This window comes from Pristiophorus japonicus, chromosome 5 (assembly GCF_044704955.1).
Source record: "Pristiophorus japonicus isolate sPriJap1 chromosome 5, sPriJap1.hap1, whole genome shotgun sequence".
Classification (NCBI taxonomy): domain Eukaryota; kingdom Metazoa; phylum Chordata; class Chondrichthyes; family Pristiophoridae; genus Pristiophorus; species Pristiophorus japonicus.
The window spans coordinates 3,165,588-3,191,601 of record NC_091981.1 but is presented as its reverse complement, the minus strand read 5'-3'; the positions used below and the strand labels follow the sequence as shown (position 1 = coordinate 3,191,601).

General features: G+C 47.6%; 1 protein-coding gene across 5 annotated transcripts in view; it reads right to left on the bottom strand.

Annotated features, from left to right (window-relative positions):
* Positions 1-26,014, bottom strand: part of ulk4 (unc-51 like kinase 4) — a 615,462-nt gene that overhangs the window by 250,818 nt on the left and 338,630 nt on the right. For all 5 annotated transcript variants that reach the window (XM_070880300.1, XM_070880304.1, XM_070880303.1 and 2 more), the window contains exon 30: positions 23,768-23,860. In XM_070880300.1, coding sequence (XP_070736401.1) covers positions 23,768-23,860 — 93 coding nt within the window. The remainder of the gene's footprint in view (positions 1-23,767; positions 23,861-26,014) is intronic.

Sequence of the window (26,014 nt, the reverse complement as noted above, 5' to 3'; positions counted from 1 at the left end):
TCGGCCATTTAGGACTGAGATGAGGAGGAATTTCTTCACTCAGAGGGTGGTGTATCTTTGGAATTCTCTGCCCCAGAGGGCTGTGGATGCTCAGTCTTTGACAGAGATCGATAGAATTTTGGATTTTAAGGGAATCGAGGGATATGGGGATCGTGCAGGAAAGTGGAGTTGAGGTCGAAGGTCAGCCGTGATCTTATTGAATGGCGGAGCAGGCTCGAGGGGCCATAGGGCCGGCTCCTGCTCCTAATTGTTATGTTCTGATGTCCGAGGTGCCCCGGATATTGTGCCTCGGGCCTCGTTGTCACAGAGCTGACGTGACCCAAAGCCTGCTGGCAAACAGTGGCGAGGCCTGGGTAGAAATCGAGTTGCTGCTATCATCGCAGTGCCCTCAGGCAAATGGGTGCGGTCAGTAAGGGGAGGCAAGGCACCGTGGTGCCGTGAGCCGGGGGGAGCGCGATTTGGGGGTGGCGGAGGCCGGGAGTGGTGGGGATGGGGACGGTCCCAATGCGGGGTTAGGAGGTGCACTGCTGCTTCTCTCAGCTCCACGTTGGATAAGTTAGTTATCATCTTGGCTTCAGGCGTTCTGTAGGCCGGTTTCCCCCGAGTACTGAGGGAGTGCCGCACTGTCGGAGGGGCAGTACTGAGGGAGTGCCGCACTGTCGGAGGGGCAGTACTGAGGGAGTGCTGCACTGTCGGAGGGGCAGTACTGAGGGAGTGCCGCACTGTCGGAGGGGCAGTACTGAGGGAGTGCCGCACTGTCGAAGGGGCAGTACAGAGGAAGCGCTGCACTGTCGGAGGGGCAGTACAGAGGAAACGCTGGACTGTTGGAGGGGCAGTACTGAGGGAGTGCTGGACTGTTGGAGGGGCAGTACTGAGGGAGTGCCGCACTGTCGGAGGGACAGTACTGAGGGAGTGCCGCACTGTCGGAGGGGCAGTACAGAGGAAGCGCTGCACTGTCGGAGGGGCAGTACAGAGGAAACGCTGGACTGTTGGAGGGGCAGTACAGAGGAAACGCTGGACTGTTGGAGGGGCAGTACAGAGGAAATGCTGCACTGTCGGAGGGGCAGTACTGAGGGAGTGCCGCACTGTCGAAGGGGCAGTACAGAGGGAGTGCCGCACTGTCGGAGGGGCAGTATAGAGGGCGTTTCTTGAGAGTGGAGACGCTGGCAGATTTCCCCCTCCCCAGCCTCGGGCACTAAAGACAACTGCAGCAATTTCTGTGCTGTCCCAGCGGAGAGCAGCTCACCAGGTACAGGCAAGGAATGCAGGTTGGGAGACCCCTTGTTTTGAATAGCGCAGTACCACAGCAGGCAGAGCAACGATTGACTGTACGACTGGAGCGGTCCCAATGAACCTGATGTGGAAGTTGGGAGTATATTTATATTGACATTTCTTTCCATCGCAGTGAACAAGGGACTCACTTCATCACAATTTCTGCTTCATGTTATTGATAGCAAGTAAACTACTGATAACAACTGGCATCATTAATTTAGAACCCGGTGTCACTTTTGTTTAACAAACAGGATAATGTCAGTATTCTTCCGCAGCTGATTATGTTTTCTGTGCCACAATTGCAATATTTCCATGCTCTGATGTCAGTACAAAGAGAAACACACAAAGAAACGTTTAAATCACAAATGATCCCTTGAGAAACAGCAAGCTAGGAATTCATAATCCACAAACATGCTGGGGAAAAATTTGCATTACACACAGTGACTGCTATTCCTCAGTAACAGGCAGCGAAAATTCAACCAAATATTGATGCAAAAAATAAATAAAATTTGCACTGATATAGTGCCTTTTGTCCCAACCCTTAAAGGGCAACAACAACTTGCATTTATACAGTGCCTTTAAAGTAGTAAAATATCCCACGTTGCTTCACAGGAGTGATCATCAAACAGAATTTGACACCGAGCCGCATGTGGAGAGATTAGGACAGGTGCTTGGTCAAAGAGGGAGGTTTTTAAGGAGTTTTTTTAGGGAGAGAAAGGTAGAAAGCCATAGAGGTTTAGGGAGGGAGGCGTACTGACTGTTAAGTAAGTAAATACATAACGAAAACTGATTATCAGGTCATTATCACATTGCTGTGTGTGGGAGCTTGCTGTGTGCAAACTGGCTGCCGCGTTTCCCACAGTACAACAGTGACTACACTCCAAAAGTACTTCATTGGCTGTAAAGCGCTTTGAAACGTCTGGTGGTTGTGCAAGGCGCTATAGAAATGCAAATCCTTCTTTCTTTCTTAAATCACGTGCGTCTGACGTCTGTCACAAAGATGGTCTATCTGTTCACTTGTACACGTTACAATTTTTTTAACGTTTTTTCCATCAATGCTCGCTCCTGTCCTAAAGGAGCTTTTCTTAGTCGTTAAAATTAGCTCAATATTAATGCTGATTGGTTAAACAAGATTGTTGCCATTTTTGACGTTACCAAGCCAGCTGCTTCGGTACTCCCCACAGATCAGAATATAAGCCAATATTTCTTTCTTTCAAGCAAGGAATTCCGAACAAAACAGGCTCTTGAATTGCAGTGCTATCTGGCTCCTTGGTATTAACAGTAAACCTTCTGTACCATCTAATTAAATAAACAGCTCTGGTCCATCGTATTTTGGTGATTAAATCTCTTTTGAGTAATCATTATTATTGACTGACCTTTCGATTTAGTTTATTGTCTAACCCAGCATTTGAACTGGATGGCAGATTACCAATCTTCCCACAAAATGACTGCCCATGCCACTGATGAGCAAGCAGTCCAACACTATTTGACTTCAAAGGATTCTGTCAGCCATTTAATCTCGGGAACTCTGGCGGAAGGCTTTACCCTGCTTAAGTCTCACCCTGAGATAAATATTGCAAGGGTTAGATTCCACACATTATCTAGCCGAACTATTTTCTCAGACTGCTTATGCGACATCCAGTTCTGGATGAGCAGAATTTTTTTCATATTGAAGATTGGGAAGACCGAAGCCATTATTTCGGCCCCGCCACAAACTCCGTTCCCCAGTCACTGACTCCATCCCTCTCCCCAACTCCTGTTTGAGGCTGAACCAGGCTGTTCGCAACCTTGGTGTCATATTTGACCCTGAAATGAGCTTCCGACCACATATACGCAGCATAAATGCCTATTTTCACCCCCATAACATCGCCCGTCTCCGCCCTTGCCTCAGCTCATCCGCTGCTGAAGCCCTCATCCATGCCTTTAACATAAGAACATAAGAAATAGGAGCAGGAGTAGGTCATACGGCCCCTCAAGCCTGCTCCGCCATTTAATACGATCATGGCTGACCCGATCATGGACTCAGGTTCACTTCCCCGCCCGCTCCCCATAACCCCTTATTCCCTTATCGTTTAAGAAACTGTCTATTTCTGTCTTAAATTTATTCAATGTCCCAGCTTCCACAGCTCTCTGAGGCAGCAAATTCCACAGATTTATAACCCTCTGAGAGAAGAAATTTCTCCTCATCTCAGTTTTAAATGGGTACTTATTCTAAGATCATGCTCCCTAGTTCTAGTCTCCATCAGTGGAAACATCCTCTCTGCATCCACCTTGTCGAGCCCCCTCATAATCTTATACGTTTCGATAAGATCACCTCTCATTCTTCTGAACTCCAATGAGTAGAGGCCCAACCTCCTCAACCTTTCCTCACAAGTCAACTCCCTCATCTCCGGAATCAACCAAGTGAACCTTCTCTGAACTACCTCCAAAGCAAGTATATCCTTTCGTAAATATGGAAACTAAAACTGCACGCAGTATTCCAGGTGTGGTCTCACCAATACCCTGTATAACTGTAGCAAGACTTCCCTGCTTTTATACTCCATCCCCTTTGCAATAAAGGCCAAGATTCCATTGGCCTTCCTGATCACTTGCTGTACCTGCATACTAACCTTTTGTGTTTCATGCACAAATACTCCCAGGTCCCGCTGTATTGCAGCACTTTGTAATCTTTCTTCATTGAAATAATAACTTGCTCTTTGATTTTTTTCTGCCAAAGCGTATGACCTCACACTTTCCAAAATTATACTCCATCTGCCAAATTTTTGCCACTCACTTAGCCTGTCTATGTCCTTTTGCAGATTTTTGTGTCCCCCTCACACATTGCTTTCCCACCCATCTTTGTATTGTCAGCAAACTTGGCTACGTTACACTCGGTCCTTTCTTCCAAGTCGTTAATCTAGATTGTAAATAGTTGGGGTCCCAGCACTGATCCCTGCGGCCCCCCCACTAGTTACTGGTTGCCAACCCGAGAATGAACCATTTATCCCAACTCTCTGTTTTCTGTTCGTTAGCCAATCCTCTATCCATGCTAATATATTTCCCCCAACCCCGTGAACTTTTATTTGTGCAGTAACCTTTTATGTGGTACCTTGTCAAATGCCTTCTGGAAGTCCAAATACACCACATCCACTGGCTCCCCTTTAACCACCCTGTTCGTTACATCCTCAAAGAATTCTGGCAAATTTGTCAAACATGACTTCCCCTTCATAAATCTATGCTGACTCTGCCTGATCGAATTTTGCTTTTCCAAATGTCCTGCTACTGCTTATTTAATAATGGACTCCAACATCTTCCCAACCACAGATGTTACGCTAACTGGTCTATAGTTTCCTGCTTTTTGTCTTTGTTACCTCTAGACCTGAATACTCCAACGCACTCCTGGCTGGCCTCCCACATTCTACCCTACGTAAACTAAAGGTGATCCAAAACTCGGCTCCCCGTGTCCTAACTTATCAAGTCCCGCTCACCCATCACCCACTGTGCTCGCTGACCTACATTGGCTCACGGTCAAACAACGCCTTGATTTCAAAATTCTCATTCTTGTTTTCAAATCCCTCCACGGCCTCGCCCCTCCCTACCTTTGTAATCTCCTCCAGCCCCACAACCTTCCGAGATATCTGCATTTCTCTAATTCTGCTCTCCTGAGCATCCCTGATTATAATCGCTCCACCATCGGTGGCCGTGCCTTCTGTTGCCTGGGCCCCAAGCTCTGGAACTCCCTCCCTAAACCTCTCCGCCTCTCTACCTCTCTTTCCTCCTTCAAGACGCTCCTTAAAACATACCTCTTGGGTCACCTGTACTTATTTCTGCTTATGCGGCTTGGTGTCAAATTTTTATATCATAACACTCCTGTGAAGCACCTTGGGACGTTTCACTATGTTAAAGGCGCTATATAAATACACGTTGTTGTTGTTGTTGTTGTTGCTGCTTCTCTTACAAGCAGCCTTTCAGAACATGTTACTGAAAGTCTCCCGCCCAGGAAAGGTATCAGTGAAGGTGGATCTTCCATGATTTTGCCCAATTGGATTTGGAGGATACAATGTTATAGAACGAGGGCCCGTGAATAACTTTCCACCCACACCCAGAAGAGTCAGAGCTGACCTTACTCTACAGCATTTCCCTCCCTCTTGCTGCAGTCCCTATTCAACAAAGTGCTTTTCCCTCTCTCGCTCCTGCCTCAACAAGACTTCTCTCACATTCTCCCCTTCCCTGTTTCATAAAGGTTTCCCATTGCATAACAGTGCATCTGTCCAGTAGCTCTGGCCAGCCCTGCTCAGAAAGGACGCTCTACTGACCCTGAATACTCTCTTCTCCACCGGTACGTTAATAAAATGTCTCTGTCTCATTTGCTGGATTGTTCCAAATTTTTAAACATTCATTCGCAGGATGTGGGCGTCGCTGGCAAGGCCGGCATTTATTGGCCATCCCCTAATTGCCCTCGAGAAGGTGGTGGTGAGCCGCCTTCGAACACAAGAACATAAGAAATAGGAGCAGGAGTCAACCATTCGGCCCCTCGAGCCTGCCCTGCCATTTAATATCATGGCTGATCTGATCATGGACTCAGCTCCACTTCCCTGCCCGCTCCCCATAACCCTTGACTCCCTTATCGCTCAAAAATATGTCAATCTCCACCTTAAATATATACAATGAACCGCTGCAGTCCGTGTGGTGAAGGTGCTCCCACAGTGCTGTTAGTGAGGGAGCTGCAGGATTTTGACCCAGCGACGATGAAGGAACGACGATATATTTACAATATATATCTTATGTGCCTGCTGCCCTTGTCCTTCTAGGTGGTAGAGGTGGCGGGTTTGGGAGGTGCTGCCGAAGAAGCCTTGGCGAGTTGCTGCAGTGCGTCTTGTAGATGGTACACACTGCAGCCACGGTGCGCCGGTGGTGGAGGGAGTGAGTGTTGAAGGTGGTGGGTAGCGTGCCGATCAAGTAAATGAATTCATCAGGAGTCTCTTAATTGTGGATGAACTTCTTGATGTACAAACCTGCCCTTGCTGACTAGCATTGGCACCTGGTCCCCAAATGCCTCAGATTTAGAATGTTCATCCTCATGTTTAAATCCCTTCATGGCTTGCCCCTCCCTATTTGTGTAACCTCCTCCAGCCCAATAAGCTCCTTCATCCACCACCCCCTCACAACCACCAAACTCGCTGTTCATCTGACTCAGATTTACTGTACATCACCTCCTCTCGTGGCCGTGCCTTCACCTGCGTATGACCCACACTCTGGTAACGCCTTCCCAAACATCTCCGGCTTTCCAGCTCCCTCAAGACCCAACACTTTGACCAAGCTTATGGACGCCTCTCCGATACCTCGTCCCTTTGCTCATCCTGCATTCAGTTTTGATTACCCCTCAGCCACGTACCTCGGGACCTTTTTTGCACATTAAAGGCACTATATAAATGCAAGTTGTTGCCAGGATTATTCTCCAATGGGTCAGCCGTGCGAGGTAGGCGACTTGCTTATTTCCCCCAGTCTGCGCACATGCTCACATTAGTATTTCAATGAAAGAAAGACTTGCATTTATATAGAGCCTTTCACGACCACCAGACGTCTCAAGGCGCTTTACAGCCAATGAAGTACTTTTGGAGTGTAGTCACTGTTGTAATGTCCCTGTCCAGCCACCGTTAGTTTCCGAGTACAGGCTAAAGCATGAACAAAGGCTTGTTCTTTCACTCCCTTGTCACAGATAGAAGGAAGCTCCTAAGTGAGCGGAGATCAATATTTAAATCATATTTACTATTTCTATTCCGACATCTTCCCTTCCTGACGCAGAGCGAAGCAACTCATCAGAATGATTCCTGGAAAGAAGCAACTGGTGAGGCTCGGGGTGAATTTCAGTTAGATTACCTGGCGATGAGGAGGGTCTGATTGAAGTGTGTAAAATAAGGAGGGAATTGATATGCTAAATAGGGAATCCAGAACATGAAGTTGTAATCTTAGAATTGCCGCACTGTCGGAGGGGCAGTACTGAGGGAGTGCTGCACTGTCGTAGGGGCAGTACTGAGGGAGCGCTGCACTGTTGGAGGGGCAGTACTGAGGGAGCGCTGCACTGTCGGAGTTGCTGTCTTTCAGATGAGACGTTAAACCGAGGCCCCGTCTGCTCTCTCAGGTGGATGTAAAACATCCCACGGCACTATTTTGAAGAAGAGCAGGGGAGTTATCCCCGGTGTCCTGGGGTCAATATTTATCCCTCAATCAACATCACTAAAACAGATTATCTGCTCATCATCACATTGCTGTGTGTGGGAGCTTGCTGTGCGCAAATTGACTGCTGCGTTTCCTACATTACAACAGGGACTACACTCCAAAAAGTACTTCATTGGCTGTAAAGCACTTTCAGATGTCCTGATGTTTTGACAGGTGTTATATAAATGCAAGTCTGTCTTTCGTTCTGTGTTAAACAGGTTGAAAGTGAGTCCAGATGTAAATTCTTAACTCAAAGGATTGTACAAATGTAGAATGCACAACTCCAGCAGGTCATAGATGCAAAGTCAGTTGATGTGTTTAAAGACAGATAGATTCTTAGTTAAGAAAGAGGCGAATATCTTTGCCGTTTTTGGCAATACTTTGCGTGCAGGACATTTCTTTCCGTCCGTTTTCCACCTTTAAAACGCTTCATCCAAATTTCCTGGTGCTGTTTGAGCCTTCTGCTCGCCAAATGGGAGCTGGTGTTAATTGCACACATGGGTAAAGTGAGAGCCAATGGTACAGCAGCTCTGAGGTTCCTGGGATTGCACTCTGGGTAACTTGGGCTGGGTTTTGTGAAGCACAGCGGCTGTCGGGATCAGCTGATGGCAGAGTTTGTGACACGCAGGAGTCAGAAGATTCTTGAATACAGATTTCTGCAGCTGGGAAAGGTGTTTGTAAAGTGGTATTTTGCCATTCTGCCCACAGATACCTGCTCCTGCCTCTGACCAAGGTTCCCTCTAAGCTGCTGGACCCATGCAGCTCTCTGCTGGACCAGCCCAGCCCAGGACTGGCTTTTAGAAACATAGAAAATAGGTGCAGGAGCAGGCCATTCAGCCCTTCTAGCCTGCACCGCCATTCAATGAGTTCATGGCTGAACATGAAACTTCAGTACAGGTTAACAACTCTCTGAGTGAAGAAGTTTCTCCTCATCTCAGTCCTAAACGGCTTATCCCTTATCCTTAGGCCGCGACCCCTGGTTCTGGACTTCCCCAACATCGGGAACATTCTTCTGGCATCTAACCTGTCCAGGCCCGTCAGAATTTTATACGTTTCTATGAGATCCCCTCTCATCCTTCGAAACTCCAGTGAATACAGGCCCAGTCGATCCAATTTCTCTTCATATGTCAGTCCTGCCATCCCGGGAATCAGTCTGGTGAACCTTCACTGTACTCCCTCAATAGCAAGAACGTCCTTCCTCAGATTAGGAGACCAAAACTGAACACAATATTCCAGGTGAGGCCTCACCAAGGCCCTGTATAACTGCAGTAAGACCTCCCTGCTCCTATACTCAAATCCCATAGCTATGAAGGCCAACATGCCATTTGCCTTCTTCACCGCCTGCTATACCTGCATGCCAACTTTCAATGACTGATGTACCATGACACCCAGGTCTCGCTGCACCTCCCCTTTTCCTAATTTGCCGCCATTCAGATAATATTCTGCCTTCGTGTTTTTGCCACCAAAGTGGTAAACCTCACATTGATCCACATTATACTGCATCTGCCATGCATTTGCCCACTCACCTAACCTGTCCAAGTCACCCTGCAGCCTCGTAGCATCCTCCTCACAGCTCACACCGCCACCCAGTTTAGTGTCATCTGCAAACTTGGAGATATTACACTCAATTCCTTCATCTAAATCATTAATGTATATTGTAAAGAGCTGGGGTCTCAGCACTGAGTCCTGCGGCACCCCACTAGTCACTGCCTGCCATTCTGAAAAGGACCCGTTTATCCCGACTCTGCTTCCTGTCTGCCAACCAGTTCTCTATCCACGTCAATACATTACCCCCAATACCATGTGCTTTAATTTTGCACACCAATCTCTTGTGTGGGACCTTGTCAAAAGCCTTTTGAAAGTCCAAATACATCACATCCACTGGTTCTCCCTTCTCCACTCTACTAGTTACATCCTCAAAAAATTCTAGAAACATAAAAAATAGGTGCAGGAGTAGGCCATTCAGCCCTTTGAGCCTGCACCACCATTCAATAAGATCATGACTGATCATTCACCTCAGTCCCCCTTTCCTGCTTTCTCTCCATACCCCTTGATCCCTATAGCCGTAAGGGCCATATATAACTTCCTTTTGAATATATCCAATGAACTGGCCTCAACAACTCTCTGCGGAAGGGAGTTCCACAGGTGAACAATTCTCTGAGTGAAAAAGTTTCTCCTCATCCCATCAAGCAGGATTTCCCTTTCATAAATCCATGCTGACTTGGACCGATCCTGTCACTGCTTTCCAAATGCGCTGCTATTTCATCTTTAATAATTGATTCCAACATTTTCCTCACTACCGGTCTATAATTCCCCGTTTTCTCTCTCCCTCCTTTTTTAAAAAATGGTGTTACATTAGCTAGCCTCCAGTCGATAGGAACTGATCCAGAGTCAATAAGACTGTTGGAAAATGATCACCAATGCATCCACTATTTCGAGGGCAACTTCCTTAAGTACTCTGGGATGCAGACTATCAGGCCCCAGGAATTTATCGGCCTTTAATCCCATCAATTTCCCTAACACAATGTCCAGCCTAATAAGGATATCCTACAGTTCCTCTTTCTCGATAGACCCCTAGTATTTCCGGAAGGTTATTTATGTTTTCCTTAGTGAAGACAGAACCAAAGTATTTGTTCAATTGGTCTGCCATTTCTTTGTTCCCAATGATAAATTCACCTGATTCTGACTGCAAGGGACCTACGTTTGTCTTCACTAATCTTTTTCTCTTCACATATCTATAGAAGCTTTTGCAGTCAGTTTTTATGTTCCCAGCAAGCTTCCTCTCATACTCTACTTCCCCCTCTTAATTAAACCCTTTGTCCTCCTCTGCTGAATTCTAAATTTCTCCCAGTCCTCAGGTTTTCTTCTTTTTCTGGCCAATTTATATGCCTCTTCCTTGGATTTAACACTGTCCTTAATTTCCCTTGTTAGCCACGGTTGAGCCACCTTCCCCGTTTTATTTTTTACTCCAGACACGGATGTACAATTGTTGAAGTTCATCCATGTGATCTTTAAATGTTTGCCATTGCCTATCCACTGTCAACCCTTTAAGTATCACTCGCCAGTCTATTCTAGCCAATTCACGTCTCATACCATCGAAGTTACCTTTCCTTAAGTTCAGGACCCTAGTCTCTGAATTAACTGTGTCACTCTCCATTTTAATAAAGAATTCTACCATATTATGGTCACTCTTCCCCAAGGGACTTCGCACAACAAGATTGTTAATTAGTCCTTTCTCATTACACACCACCCAGTCCAGGATGGCCAGCTCTCTAGTTGGTTCCTCGACATATTGGTCTAGGAAACCATCCCTAATACACTCCAGGAAATCCTCCTCCACTGCATTGCTACCAGTTTGGTTAGCCCAATCAATATGTAGATTAAAGATGCCCATGATAACTGCTGTAACTTTATTGCACGCATCCCTAATTTCTTGTTTGATGCTGTCCCCAACCTCACTACTACTGTTTGGTACACAACTCCCACTAGCGTTTTCTACCCTTTGGTATTCCATAGCTCCACCCATACCGATTCCACATCATCCAAGCTAATGTCCTTCCTTACTATTGCGTTAATTTCCTCTTTAACCAGCAACACTACCCTACCTCCTTTTCCTTACTGTCTATCATTCCTGAATGTTGAATACCCCTGGATTTTGAGTTCCCAGCCTTGGTCACCCTGGAGCCATGTCTCCGTAATCCTAATTATATCATATTAGTTAATAGCTGCCTGCGCAGTTAATTTGTCCATCTTATTACGAATACTCCTCGCATTGAGGCACAGAGCCTTCAGGCTTGTCTTTTTAACACACTTTGTCCCTTTAGAATTTTGCTGTAATGTGGCCCTTTTTGATTTTTGCCTTGGATTTCTCTGCCCTCCATTTTTACTTTTCTTCTTTTTATCTTTTGCTTCTGCCCCCATTTTACTTCCCTCTGTCTCCCTGCATAGGTTCCCATCCACCTGCCATATTAGTTTAACCCCTCCCCAACAGCACTAGCAAACACTTCCCCTAGGACATTGGTTCCGGTCCTGCCCAGGTGCAGACCGTCCGGTTTGTACTGGTCCCACCTCCCCCAGAACCGGTTCCAATGGCCCAGGAATTTGAATCCCTCCCTCCTGCAACACTCTTCAAGCCACGTATTCATCTTAGCTATCCCTATATTTCTACTCTGACTAGCATGTGGAACTGGTAGCAATCCTGAGATTACTACCTTTGAGGTTCTGCTTTTTAATTTAACTCCTAGCTCCCTAAATTCAGCTAGTAAGACCTCATCCTGCTTTTTACCGATATCATATGCACCGCGACAACTGGCTGTTCACCCTCCCCCTTCAAAATGTCCTGCAGCCGCTCCGAGATATCCTTGACCTTTGCACCAGGGTGGCAACGTACCATCCTGGAGTCTCGATTGCAGTCGCAGAATCGTCTATCTATTCCCCTTACAATAGAATCCCCTACCACTATAGCTATCCCATTCTTTTTCCTGCACTCCTGTGCAGCAGAGCCACCCATGGTGCCATGAACTTGGTTGCTGCTGCCCTCCCCTGATGAGTCACCCCCCCAACAGCACCCAAGGCGATGTATCTGTTTTGGAGGGGGATGGCCGCAGGGGACCCCTGCACTACCTTCCTTCCACTGCTCTGCCTGATTGTCACCCATTCCCTATCTGCCTGAGTAATCTTTACCTGCGGTGTTACCAACTCACTAAACGAGCTATTCACGACATCCTCAGCATCATGGATGCTCCAGAGTGAATCCATGCGCAACTCCAGTGCCGCAATGCGGTCTGTCAGGAGCTGCAGCTGGATACACTTCCCGCACACATAGTTGTCAGGGACGATGGGAGCGTCCCTGACTTCCGACGTAGCACAGGAGGAGCATGACAAGGGTCTGGGCTCTCCTGCCATGACTTAACCCTTAAATTAACTTAATTTGGCAACAATGCCAAAGGTTTCTTACTGATAAAGGAAAAGAAAAAGAAGAAAAACTACTCATCAATCACCAGCCAATCACTTACCCCCTTGGCTGTGACATCACCCTCAATGGTTAGCACACTCGCCTTTGAGTCAGAAGGTTGTGGGTTCAAGTCCCACTCCAGGGACTTAAGCACATAAATCTAGGCTAACACTTCAGTGCAGTACTGAGGGAGTGCTTCACTGTCGGAGGGGCAGTACTGAGGGAGTGCTTCACTGTCGGAGGGGCAGTACTGAGGGAGTGTTGCACTGTCGGAGGTGCCATCTTTCGGATGAGGCTTTAAACCGAGGCCCTGTCTGCTCTCTCAAATGGATGTAAAAGATCCCACGGCACTATTTCAGTCAGTCGAGGAGGCGGGAGCTCGGAGCAGCGCGAGTCCGGGGTCGGCGAGAGGCCTATAAAGGCCAGCGGGAGCTCGGAGCAGTCAGTCGAGGAGGCGGGAGCTCGGAGCAGCGCGAGTCCGGGGTCGGCGAGAGGCCTATAAAGGCCAGCGGGAGCTCGGAGCAGTCAGTCGAGGAGGCGGGAGCTCGGAGCAGCGCGAGTCCGGGATCGGCGAGAGGCCTATAAAGGCCAGCGGGAGCTCGGAGCAGTCAGTCGAGGAGGCGGGAGCTCGGAGCAGCGCGAGTCCGGGGTCGGCGAGAGGCGTACCGGTGCAGCTACAGGGAGAAGGCAAAAAAACAAAGGTGACGTCACAGCCTAGGGGGTAAGTGATTGGCTGGTGATTGGTGAGTAGTTTTTCTTTTTCTTCTTATATTGGTCAGTAACTTTTAACATTGTTATTACCAGTTTAAGTGTATCTAAGGGTTAAGTCATGGCAGGAGAGCTCGGTCGGGTGTTATGCTCCTCCTGTACCATGTGGGAACTCAGGGACGCTTCCGGTGTCCCTGACGACTACGTGTGCGGGAAGTGTGTCCACCTCCAGCTCCTGACGGTCCGCGTTGCGGAATTGGAGCTGAGGGTGGATTCACTCTGGAGCATCCACGATGCTGAGAATGACGTGAGTATCACGTGTAGTGAGTTGGTCTTACCGCAGGGAAAGGGTCCACAGCCAGATAGGGAATGGAAGACCAACAGGAAGAGTAGAGCAAGGAAGGTAGTGCAGGGGTCCCCTGCGGTCATCCCCCTGCAAAACAGATACACCGCTTTGGGTACTGTTGAGGGGAATGACTCATCAGGGGAGGGCAGCAGCAGCCAAGTTCATGGCACCGTGGCTGGCTCTGCTGCACAGGAGGGCAAGAAAAAGAGTGGGAGAGCGATAGTGATAGGGGATTCAATTGTGAGGGGAATAGATAGGCGTTTCTGCGGCCGCAACCGAGACTCCAGGATGGTATGTTGCCTACCTGGTGCAAGGGTCAAGGATGTCTCGGAGCGGGTGCAGGACATTCTGAAATGGGAGGGAGAACAGCCAGTTGTCGTGGTGCACATTGGTACCAACGACATAGGCAAAAAAAGGGATGAGGTCCTACGAAACGAATTTAAGGAGCTAGGAGCTAAATTAAAAAGTAGGACCTCAAAAGTAGTAATCTCGGGATTGCTACCAGTGCCACGTGATAGTCAGAGTAGGAATCGCAGGATAGCGCAGATGAATACGTGGCTTGAGCAGTGGTGCAGCAGGGAGGGATTCAAATTCCTGGGGCATTGGGACCGGTTCTGGGGGAGGTGGGACCAGTACAAACCGGACGGTCTGCACCTGGGCAGGACTGGAACCAATGTCCTAGGGGGAGTGTTTGCTAGTGCTGTTGGGGAGGATTTAAACTAATATGGCAGGGGGATGGGAACCAATGCAGGGAGACAGAGGGAAACAAAAAGGAGCCAAAAGCAAAAGACAGAAAGGAGATGAGGAAAAGTGTAGGGCAGAGAAACCCAAGGCAAAGAACAAAAAGGGCCACTGTACAGCAAAATTCTAAAAGGACAAAGGGTGTTAATAAAACAAGCCTGAAGGCTTTGTGTCTTAATGCAAGGAGTATCCGCAATAAGGTGGATGAATTAATTGTGCAAATAGATGTTAACAAATATGATGTGATTGGGATTACGGAGACGTGGCTCCAGGATGATCAGGGCTGGGAACTCAACATTCAGGGGTATTCAACATTCAGGAAGGATAGAATAAAAGGAAAAGGAGGTGGGGTAGCATTGCTGGTTAAAGAGGAGATTAATGCAATAGTTAGGAAAGACATTAGCTTGGATGATGTGGAATCTATATGGGTAGAGCTGCAGAACACCAAAGGGCAAAAAACGTTAGTAGGAGTTGTGTACAGACCTCCAAACAGTAGTAGGGATGTTGGGGAGGGCATCAAACAGGAAATTAGGGGTGCATGCAATAAAGGTGTAGCAGTTATAATGGGTGACTTTAATATGCACATAGATTGGGCTAGCCAAACTGGAAGCAATACGGTGGAGGAGGATTTCCTGGAGTGCATAAGGGATGGTTTTCTAGACCAATATGTTGAGGAACCAACTAGGGGGGAGGCCATCTTAGACTGGGTGTTGTGTAATGAGAGAGGATTAATTAGCAATCTCATTGTGCGAGGCCCCTTGGGGAAGAGTGACCATAATATGGTGGAATTCTGCATTAGGATGGAGAATGAAACAGTAATTTCAGAGACCATGGTCCAGAACTTAAAGAAGGGTAACTTTGAAGGTATGAGGCGTGAATTGGCTAGGATAGATTGGCGAATGATACTTAGGGGGTTGACTGTGGATGGGCAATGGCAGACATTTAGAGACCGCATGGATGAAGTACAACAATTGTACATTCCTGTCTGGCGTAAAAATAAAAAGGGGAAGGTGGCTCAACCGTGGCTATCTAGGGAAATCAGGGATAGTATTAAAGCCAAGGAAGTGGCATACAAATTGGCCAGAAATAGCAGCGAACCTGGGGACTGGGAGAAATTTAGAACTCAGCAGAGGAGGACAAAGGGTTTGATTAGGACAGGGAAAATGGAGTACGAGAAGAAGCTTGCAGGGAACATTAAGGCGGATTGCAAAAGTTTCTATAGGTATGTAAAGAGAAAAAGGTTGGTGAAGACAAACGTAGGTCCCCTGCAGTCAGAATCAGGGGAAGTCATAACGGGGAACAAAGAAATGGCGGATCAATTGAACAAGTACTTTGGTTCGGTATTCACTAAGGAGGATACAAACAACCTTCCGGATATAAAAGGGGTCAGAGGGTCTAGTAAGGAAGAGGAACTGAGGGAAATCTTTATTAGTCGGGAAATTGTGTTGGGGAAATTGATGGGATTGAAGGCCGATAAATCCCCAGGGCCTGATGGCCTGCATCCTAGAGTACTTAAGGAGGTGGCCTTGGAAATAGCGGATGCATTGACAGTCATTTTCCAACATTCCATTGAATCTGGATCAGTTCCTATGGAGTGGAGGGTAGCCAATGTAACCCCACTTTTTAAAAAAGGAGGGAGAGAGAAAACAGGGAATTATAGACCGGTCAGCCTGACCTCAGTAGTGGGTAAAATGATGGAATCAATTATTAAGGATGTCATAGCAGTGCATCTGGAAAATGGTGACATGATAGGTCGAAGTCAGCATGGATTTGTGAAAGGGAAATCATGCTTGACAAATCTTCTGGAATTTTTTGAGGATGTTTCCAGTAAAGTGGACAAAGGAGAACCAGTTGATGTGGTATATTTGGACTTTCAGAAGGCTTTCGACAAGGTCCCACACAAGAGATTAATGTGCAAAGTTAAAGCACATGGGATTGGGGGTAGTGTGCTGACGTGGATTGAGAACTGGTTGTCAGACAGGAAGCAAAGAGTAGGAGTAAACGGGTACTTTTCAGAATGGCAGGCAGTGACTAGTGGAGTGCCGCAAGGTTCTGTGCTGGGGCCCCAGCTGTTTACATTGTACATTAATGATTTAGACGAGGGGATTAAATGCAGTATCTCCAAATTTGCGGATGATACTAAGTTGGGTGGCAGTGTGAGCTGCGAGGAGGATGCTATTAGGCTGCAGAGTGACTTGGATAGGTTAGGTGAGTGGGCAAATGCATGGCAGATGAAGTATAATGTGGATAAATGTGAGGTTATCCACTTTGGTGGTAAAAACAGAGAGACAGACTATTATCTGAATGGTGACAGATTAGGAAAAGGGAAGGTGCAACGAGACCTGGGTGTCATGGTACATCAGTCATTGAAGGTTGGCATGCAGGTACAGCAGGCGGTTAAGAAAGCAAATGGCATGTTGGCCTTCATAGCGAGGGGATTTGAATACAGGGGCAGGGAGGTGTTGCTACAGTTGTACAGGGCCTTGGTGAGGCCACACCTGGAGTATTGTGTACAGTTTTGGTCCCCTAACTTGAGGAAGGACATTCTTGCTATTGAGGGAGTGCAGCGAAGGTTCACCAGACTGATTCCCGGGATGGCGGGACTGACCTATCAAGAAAGATTGGATCAATTGGGCTTGTATTCACTGGAGTTCAGAAGAATGAGAGGGGACCTCATAGAAACGTTTAAAATTCTGACGGGTTTAGACAGGTTAGATGCAGAAAGAATGTTCCCAATGTTGGGGAGGTCCAGAACCAGGGGTCACAGTCTGAGGATAAGGGGTAAGCCATTTAGGACCGAGATGAGGAGAAACTTCTTCACCCAGAGAGTGGTGAACCTGTGGAATTCTCTACCACAGAAAGTAGTTGAGGCCAATTCACTAAATATATTCAAAAGGGAGTTAGATGAAGTCCTTACTACTCGGGGGATCAAGGGTTATGGCGAGAAAGCAGGAAGGGGGTACTGAAGTTTCATGTTCAGCCATGAACTCATTGAATGGCGGTGCAGGCTAGAAGGGCTGAATGGCCTGCTCCTGCACCTATTTTCTATGTTTCTATGTTTCTAAGAGCAGGGGAGTTCTCCCCGGTGTCTTGGGGCCAATATTTATCCCTCAATCAACATCACTAAAACAGATTATCTGGTCATTATCACATTGCTGTGTGTGGGAGCTTGCTGTGTGCAAGTTGGCTGCTGCATTTCCTATATTACAACAGTGGCTACACTCCAAAAGTACTTCATTGGCTGTAAAGCCCTTTGAGATGTCCGGTGGTTGTGACAGGCGCTATATCAATCCAAGTCTTTTTTTTAAACATTATTTGGAACAGAGCATTCAATCTATCAAGGCTGCTTTCTGTATCGGGGATAGACCGTATCTCACCCAGTGACGTATTTAGATGAGTAATATTATCACTAGTACAGCCTAAATAGCCTGCGTTCTTTTTAATAACAAGTATTTTTTTGACATCGCCCATTGCATTCATATTGTGAACCAAAGATGCACAACAGCAGTAACTGAGAAGTATCAGCACCACACTGTCTACTCGTTATTTCATTACCTTCATTTGTTCTTTCAGAAGCCTCATTGTAAAGTAATTCCCATTAAATTGGGGGCCAGACATGCCAGTCTCAGTTTGCTTTCTCCAAAGATATTTTTATATTGCTGTTTTGGCACCAGGACTACAGCCTTCAAGCGGGGTTGGGGGTAACATATTAACATGGATATAGGGCAGAAAACAGAGAGGAGAAACAGGTCATTTTTGGGATGGCAGGCTACAACTAATGGGGTGCCGCAGGGATCAGTGCTGGGGCCTCAGCTATTCATCATCATCATCATAGGCAGTTCCTCGAGTTGAGGATGACTTGCTTCCACGTTAAAAAGTTCACAGGTGTTTCAATGAAGGACCTAATATTCCACGTCCCAAACTACAGGTTGAAGGGTGGAAGATGCCTGTGGGTGGATTTTTTTAACGTGGGGTGACCGTTGCACACCAGCCACCACACAGGCTTGACAGAGCTAGGTCTTGGTCCAGTGGCAAGGGTTAACCAGGACAACTGGAGACTTGCTATGCTGCACGGACCAAGCGCGCTCACATATCGCACAGTGTGGGCTGGGCCCGTGCTGCCCCTGGGCCCTCGCCTCTTCTGGGCCCCGAACTCGTGCCTCTCCTGGGACCCGATCACGTCCCTCTACAATCTCTCGCCGCTCCTTCATCCCGACCTCGTCGCTCCTGCTGTACTTGCCCACGCTTCAATCACCAACCTGGATCTTGGTGACGTCCCAGCTATTCACAATCTACATTAATGACTTAGATGAAGGAACCGAGTGTAAATGTATCCAAGTTTGCTGATGATACAAAACTCAACCTTTCTTCATAAATCAACCCCTTCATCTCCGGAATCAACCTCGTGAACCTGCTCCGAACAGCCTCCAATGCAAGTATATCCTTCCTTAAATACAGAGACCAAAACTGTACGCAGTACTCCAGGTGTGACCTCACCAATACCCTGTACAGTTGTATCAGGATTTCTCTGCTTTTATACTCCATCCCCCTTGCAATAAAGGCCAACATTCCATTTACCTTCCTGATTACTTGCTGTACCTGCATACTAACTTTTTGTGTTTCATGCACAAGGACCCCCAGGTCCCTCTGTACTGCAGCACCTTGCAATTGTTCTCCATTTAAATTATAATTTGCTTTTCTATTTTTTTCTGCCAAAGTGGATAACCTCACATTTTCCCACATTGTACTCCATCTGCCAAATTTTTGCCCACTCACTTAGCCTGTCTATATCCCTTTGCAGATTTATTGTGTCCTCCTCACAATTTACTTTCCCACCCATTTTTGTATCATCAGCAACTTGGCTACATTACACTCGGTCCCTTCATCCAGGTCATTAATATAGATTGTAAATAGTTGATGGCCCCAGCACCGATCCCTGCAGCACCCCACTAGTTACTGTTTGCCAAACGGAAAATGACCCATTTATCCCAACTCTCTGTTTTCTGTTAGTTAGCCAATCCTCTATCCATGCTAATATATTACCCCCAACCCCGTGAATCTTTATCTTGTGCAGTAACCTTTTATTTAACCTTATCGAATGCCTTCTGGAAATCCAAATACGCCACATCCACTGGTTCCCCCTTATCCACCCTGCTCGTTACATCCTCAAAAAACTCCAGCAAATTTGTCAAACACGATTTCCCTTTCATAAATCCATGCTGACTCTGCTTAATTGAATTATGCTTTTCCAAATGTCCTGCTACTGCTTCCTTAATAATGGACTCCAACATTTTCCCAACCACAGATGTTAGGCAAACTGGTCTATAGTTTCCTGCTTTTTGCCTGCCTCCTTTTTTAAATAGGGGCTTTACATTTGCGGTTTTCCAATCCGCTGGGACCTCCCCAAAATCCAGGGAATGTTGGTAGATTACAACCAATTCGGAAGGCAAATGGCATGTTGGCCTTTGTTGCAAGACGGTTGAAGTACAAGAGTAAGGAAGTCTTACTATGATTGTGCAGGACTTTGGTGAGACCACAGCTCGAGTATTGTGCACAATTTTGGTCTCCTTATCTGAGAAAGGACGTACGTGTCTTAGAGGCGGTGCAACGAAGGTTCACTAGTTTGAATCCTGGGATTAGAGGGTTGTCCTATGAAGAGAGATTGAGTAGATTCAGCCTGTACTCTGGAGTTTAGAACAATGAGAGATGATCTCATTGAAACATGTTAAGTGTCATGTATTTCACCATTTTGCAACGACTATAAGTATGTAACTGTAGCTCATGCATACTGTACCTGTACTCTTGTAATGCACACCCTGACCACAGGGAGTGAGCTCCTCACCTTGGCTTCCAGGCATAAAAGGGGAGCTCCTTCGATGCGTAGCATGCCCTGCTTTATGACTTGGACCGCCCGTTTCGCCTGGTCATTGGAGGCCGGCTTGAACGGCGCTGTCCGGACGCGCTTGATCCCATTGCCCGACATAAACTCCATTGTCGCTGACCAGGATGTCCGGCAAGCCGTGGGTCGCGAAAACCGTACGCGGACTCTCCACAGTGATGGATGTCGTGCACGAGTTCAATATGATGCACTCGATCCACTTCGAGTACGCATCGACAACGATCAGGAACATTTTCCCCATGAACGGGCCTGCATAATCCACGTGAATACGTGACAATGGTCTGGTGGGCCAGGGCCACGGGCTGAGTGGGGCCTCCCTGGGGGCATTGCCCAGCTGGGCACACGCCATGCACCTGCGAACCCAGTGTTCCAGGTCTGAGTCAATCCCCGGCCACCACACGTGTGACTGGGCAATGGCCTTCATTAACACGATGCCAGGGTGCTCGCTGTGGAGTTCCCTGATGAACGCTTCCCTTCCTTTCTGGGGCATGACTACCCGGCTGCCCCATAACTGGCAGTCGGCTTGGACGGAAAGTTCATCCCATCCTCGTCGCCAGATGTAGTGTCTCTGCACCTTGTTACAAACTCACACGAGGCATGGGTATATCAGACACGGTCACTCTGTGACCTTCACTTTATTTCCAGGACTGAAGAGTCTTGATCCTGTTATTTGTTCTTAACCATGCTTTGGGACCCAATTGGCTTGAGGGCACCGTAATTGGCAAAGAAGGAAACAGGATCAAGGTGGTCAGACTAAACAATGGGCAGATATGCCGCAAACACTTGGACCAAGTAAAGACAAGGTTCAGTGCAGACACGGAGGAACCGGAAGAAAAGCATGAGATGTCACCCACACCACTGCCAGCGCATGAGCAACAAAGACAGCCCTCAGCATGCACAGTCCCTGCGGCCAGCCCGGACAGGCCGGAATCACCTCAAGTGACAGAGACACGTGCTGAGGCTCAGCCACCAGAGCCACAACTGCGGCGTTCCACGAGAGAGCACCGACCACCCGATAGATTTAACCTCTGAAACTAAAAGACCTAAGGGGGGAGGTGATGTCATGTATTTCACCATCTTGCAACGACTGTAAGTATGTAACTGTAACTCATGCATACTGTACCTGTACCCTTGTAATGCACACCCTGACCACAGGGACTGAGCTCCTCACCTGGGCTTCCAGGTATAAAAGGGGAGGACCACCCAGGATCAGCACTCTTCAGTCCTGGGAATAAAGTGAAGGTCACAGAGTGACCGTGTCGGATATATCTATGCCTCGTGTGGGTTTGTAACAAGGTGCATTGACAAAATAGCAAGGTTCTGAGGGGGATTCACAGATTAGATGCTGAGAGTCTAGAACTAGGCTCAGGACAAGGGGTCGGCCATTTAAGACTGAGATGAGGAGGCATTTCTTCACTCAGAGTTTGGTGAATCTTTGGAATTTTCTACCCGAAAAGGGCTGCATTGAGTATATTCAAAGCTGGACTCTCGGGGAATCGAGGGATATGGGGATCGGGCAGGAAAGTGTTGAGGTAGAAGATCAGCCACGATCTCACTGAATGGCGGAGCAGGCTCAAGGGGCCCAATGGTCTATTCTTGCTCCTAATTCTTTTGCTTTGGCCTCCGAGCACTTTTACTGCACTTGTCACTAGACTTGTTGAGGAACATTAGAAAGATCACAAAGTGAAATACAGATCAGGGAGGCTATTCATCCTCTCTAGCTCCTCCTTCTTTAGGCTAGTAATCTCCTCGGGCACCAAGCCTCTTGAATGATTCGAGAGATTTGTCCTCCATTCCACACACGGATCATGATTATTGGCATCAAGTCCTCTTTCCATTTTGCACCTATATCTCCTTGCTTTAACTTGAAATAGTCTCCAAATTTACCTATTCTATAAGTATCAACTGTGGCTCAGTGGGTAGCACCCTCACTTCTGAGTCAAAAGGTTGTGGGTTCAAATCCCACTCGAGACTTGAGCACAGAAATTTACACTAACACTCCAGTGCAGTGCTGAGGGAGTGCCGCACTGTCAGAGGGGCAATACTGAGGGAGTGCCGCACTGTCGGAGGGGCAATAGTGAGGGAGTGCCGCACTGTCGGAGGGGCAATAGTGAGGGAGTGCTGCACTGTCGGAGGGACAGTACTGAGGGATGAGACAAACCGAGCTGCTCTCTCAGGTGGGCGTAAAAGATCCCAAGGCACTATTTCGAAGAAGAGCAGGGGAGTTATCCCTGGTGTACTGGCCAATGTTTATCCCTCAATCAACATCACTAAAATAGATTATCTGCTCATTATCACATTGCTGTTTGTGGGAGCTTGCTGTGCGCAAATTGGCTGCTGTGTTTCCTATATTACAACAGTGACTACACTGCAAAAAGTACTTTCCTGGCTGTAAAGTGCTTTGGGACATCCGGTGGTGAATGGCGCTATAGAAATGCAAGTCTTTCTTTCTATTCCATTCAGTATGTTATTTATCGCAATAAGGTCCCCTCTCATTTCAAGGAAAGAACCATTTATGAGACACACGGAAAGTTGTCATTGGAGGTGTGGCATTCAGCTCCTTGACGGTACGCTGCCAGTGGCAGCAATATCACGCGTCTGTCACCAATGGCACACAACCGAGATAATAGTCCCCAACATGCCTCGGGAAGCAAGATTTCATGGAGGCTTGTGATCTTCTTTAAAGAAAATGTCAGCCTCTGTGATTTATCGAATGCCTCTCCTCCACCCCGTGACCTCCTCAGGCCAGGACTGACTGCAGCCAAGAGAAGAGTCAATCTGCCCCAGGTATCCGTCAATGCAACCATGAATTAGCCATGAGACAAAGTGCTGCAGTGGCTCAACAACAACTCTCCTCCACTCGACGTTACCCACAGCAACATGATCCAACACGGCAGGAAAGGTGATTTCTGGCACAAACCCATCTCCCACCACTTGATGTCACTGTGTGTTAGTGCTCCAACACCCTGTGCCAGCTTTCTGTCATCCACATATTATTTTTAATTGATACAGGTGATAATATTTTCTTACCTGGAATGTATTTATTTTCCTGGATTATTCCTTTATAAAGATAATGCACTTCCTGACTGCAGGTGACCCGATAGTGTCTGAGCATGTATTTCTGCTCATGCTCTGAACTCCGCTTCGAACGTGTTAATGGCTGACCACAATGGTCAGTGCTGCTTTGAGCTTTCCTGCCTCGTTCCTCCCAAGATGCCAATAAAGATTCCAGGTTCCCCGCCCCAAAGTACTGGGATTTCCGACAGAGCGGAAGGGGTCAGAACTCTGCTGGTCTCCGATTCCCCCGCAAATTCCACCCTCCTTGATGCCAGGACGCTGAAAAATCACGGTCCCAGGAATTCCGAGGGTTCAGCTTGTACTAAAACGATTGGTAGATTTTTACTTCACACTCAAGGACGCGGGAGGCACCTATAGAGTTATTGTCCATTTTAACAAACGTAGATGAGTGTAAGTCAGTGCATACACATGTTTAGATCAGCATGCTTCTGCTTGAAAAGTGCAGAGACATTGTAAATGTGTTAACGCAGATTTCCTCTGTTTGGTATTTCTCGAGAAACAGCAAACAGGAAATGTTCACAAATGTGTTTCCGATAGTTTACAATGATTATTTTTAATAAGAACAGCCTACCTGATGAAAACGGGGCTATGGTCAGTCAGGGTGATGAGCAACCTCAAGGCGTAGAGTGGCACAGGTTCAGGCTCCATCAAGATCTGGTCGTACCTGAAATTTAAAAAAAACCATTGGTCCTGAAATCCCGGAGCTGGGCTTCCTGCAGGCGTTCGCCAGAAAATAGTCAAAAAGATCCGCAGCTACCTTTAGCTCCTGCGCCCTCCGGCGATCCCAGTCGGAGCCTCCTCTCCCCGCACATCGGAGCGCGTTCACGTCTTGGAGATACACAGGGAGAGGCTGGAGTCAGGTGGGCCTGGACAGCCAATCAAGGTCGAGTATTCGCGTTCATAATAATGGAAAGTCCGTATGTAGGAATTCTCATTATGAATGAGAAATACTACCCAACACCAAAAAACAAATAAAAAAATAGGAAAAAAAATAAATCGCACATTTAACACTAATTCAAATTAAAGTTAATAAATGTGTTAGAAAAAAATATATATTTTTCAGATTTTTAAAAAAGTTTTGTAATTATGGTTTAAAATAAACCTACCCAAGTGGGCAGGGTTGTTAACAGAAAAATGTGGTGTTAAATTTTATTTTTATATATTTTAAAACTTTTTCACTGGTAAAAGTACGCCATGTGCCTGCTTTTACCAGGCGCAGGACTTTTAAGGACATTCGCTGGGCAAGCGATGGGCAAATCCTTCTCCCCAAGATGTGGAGGATCTGTCAAACCAGAACTTGACAGATCGGCAAAGCCGGGTTTCGGCACATGCGCATCAAAAAACGGCTTTTGCGAGGCCTTGCCGGGTCCGTACACACACCCCGTACACACGCACCCCGTACACACCCCGTCCCGCACGCACCCCGTACACACTCTGTACGCACCCCGGACACACTCTATACACACCCCGTCCCGCACGCACCCCGTACACACGCACCCCGTACACACTCTGTACGCACCCCGGACACACTCCATACACACCCCGTCCCGCACGCACCCCGTACACACCCCGGACATACTCCATACACACCCCGTCCCGCACGCACCCCGTACACACTCTGTACGCACCCCGGACACACTCTATACACACCCCGTCCCGCACGCACCCCGTACACACGCACCCCGTACACACTCTGTACGCACCCCGGACACACTCCATACACACCCCGTCCCGCACGCACCCCGTACGCACTCTGTATGCACCCCAGACGTACTCCGCATGCACCCTGTACACACTCCATACACACCCCGTCTCGTACACACCCCGTATGCACTCTGTACGGAGCCGGGGAGGCCGGGATTTCAGGCCCACGATCTTAATGAAATTTTAATCGCATAACACTCCTGTGAAACGCCTTGGGAAGTTTCACTACTTTAAAGGCGCTATATAAATACAAGTTGTTGTTGGTGTTGATGTGATAATGTAAAGAGAGAGAGAGAGAGGGATGGGTGGAGGTGCAAGGTCAGTTGGTGTGAGTAAGGATGTGCAGGAGTAGGGTAGGGAAGGCAGAGTGATGGGGATGTGATGAGGGGCACAGCAGGATGAGGTTGAGTGTGGCTTTGCAGTAACATTTCGTGATTCACTGAGACCATTGAAAGGTTTGCACCACTGCAGCCTGGTCCTCCTGACCACATCCCTGCTTGTGCCCTCCTGTGCAATGTGCAACCAGGTTGTGTTGGCGTCCTGGAGAGGTCTCTTCTGTCCATGGGAAGGGAAGAGAACCTCCCTGCGTGCTGAGACTCCCTCCATGAGCATCTGGAGGGAGTGATGGGAGAGCCTGGGTGCAGCCATGCCCCTCTGTGCTGATTGGCAGTGTGTGCAGCACCTCAATGCTGCAGGACACTGACAGCACAACTGTCAAAATGAATGTGGGCGTGGTCCCTTTAAGGAAACTGGCTGATGACACGTCATCAAATGACGTCACCAGACCCGCTTCCTTTTAATGGCCGGGAACCTCTCAGGGCGGCGCTTAACCAGCCCCATCATCGAAAAATCATGTCAGAGGCTGGGATCGAGACAGCTGTGGGTTCGGGACTTGCCAAGGATGTTGCTCGGCCCAGCCCCGCCGAACTTGGTAAAATCCAGCTCTTTGTGTGTCGAAGTCTTTCCTAATTTCACTTGTGAAAGGCTTGGCTCTAACTTTTAGACTCTGTCCCCTAGTCTTAAGAGCCGAAATTGCCCCTTTCGATAAGAGCCATGACAGAGGCAGTCGCGGGTCGCGGGTCGGTCACGAATCACCACCTGGTAGTTTGAAAAT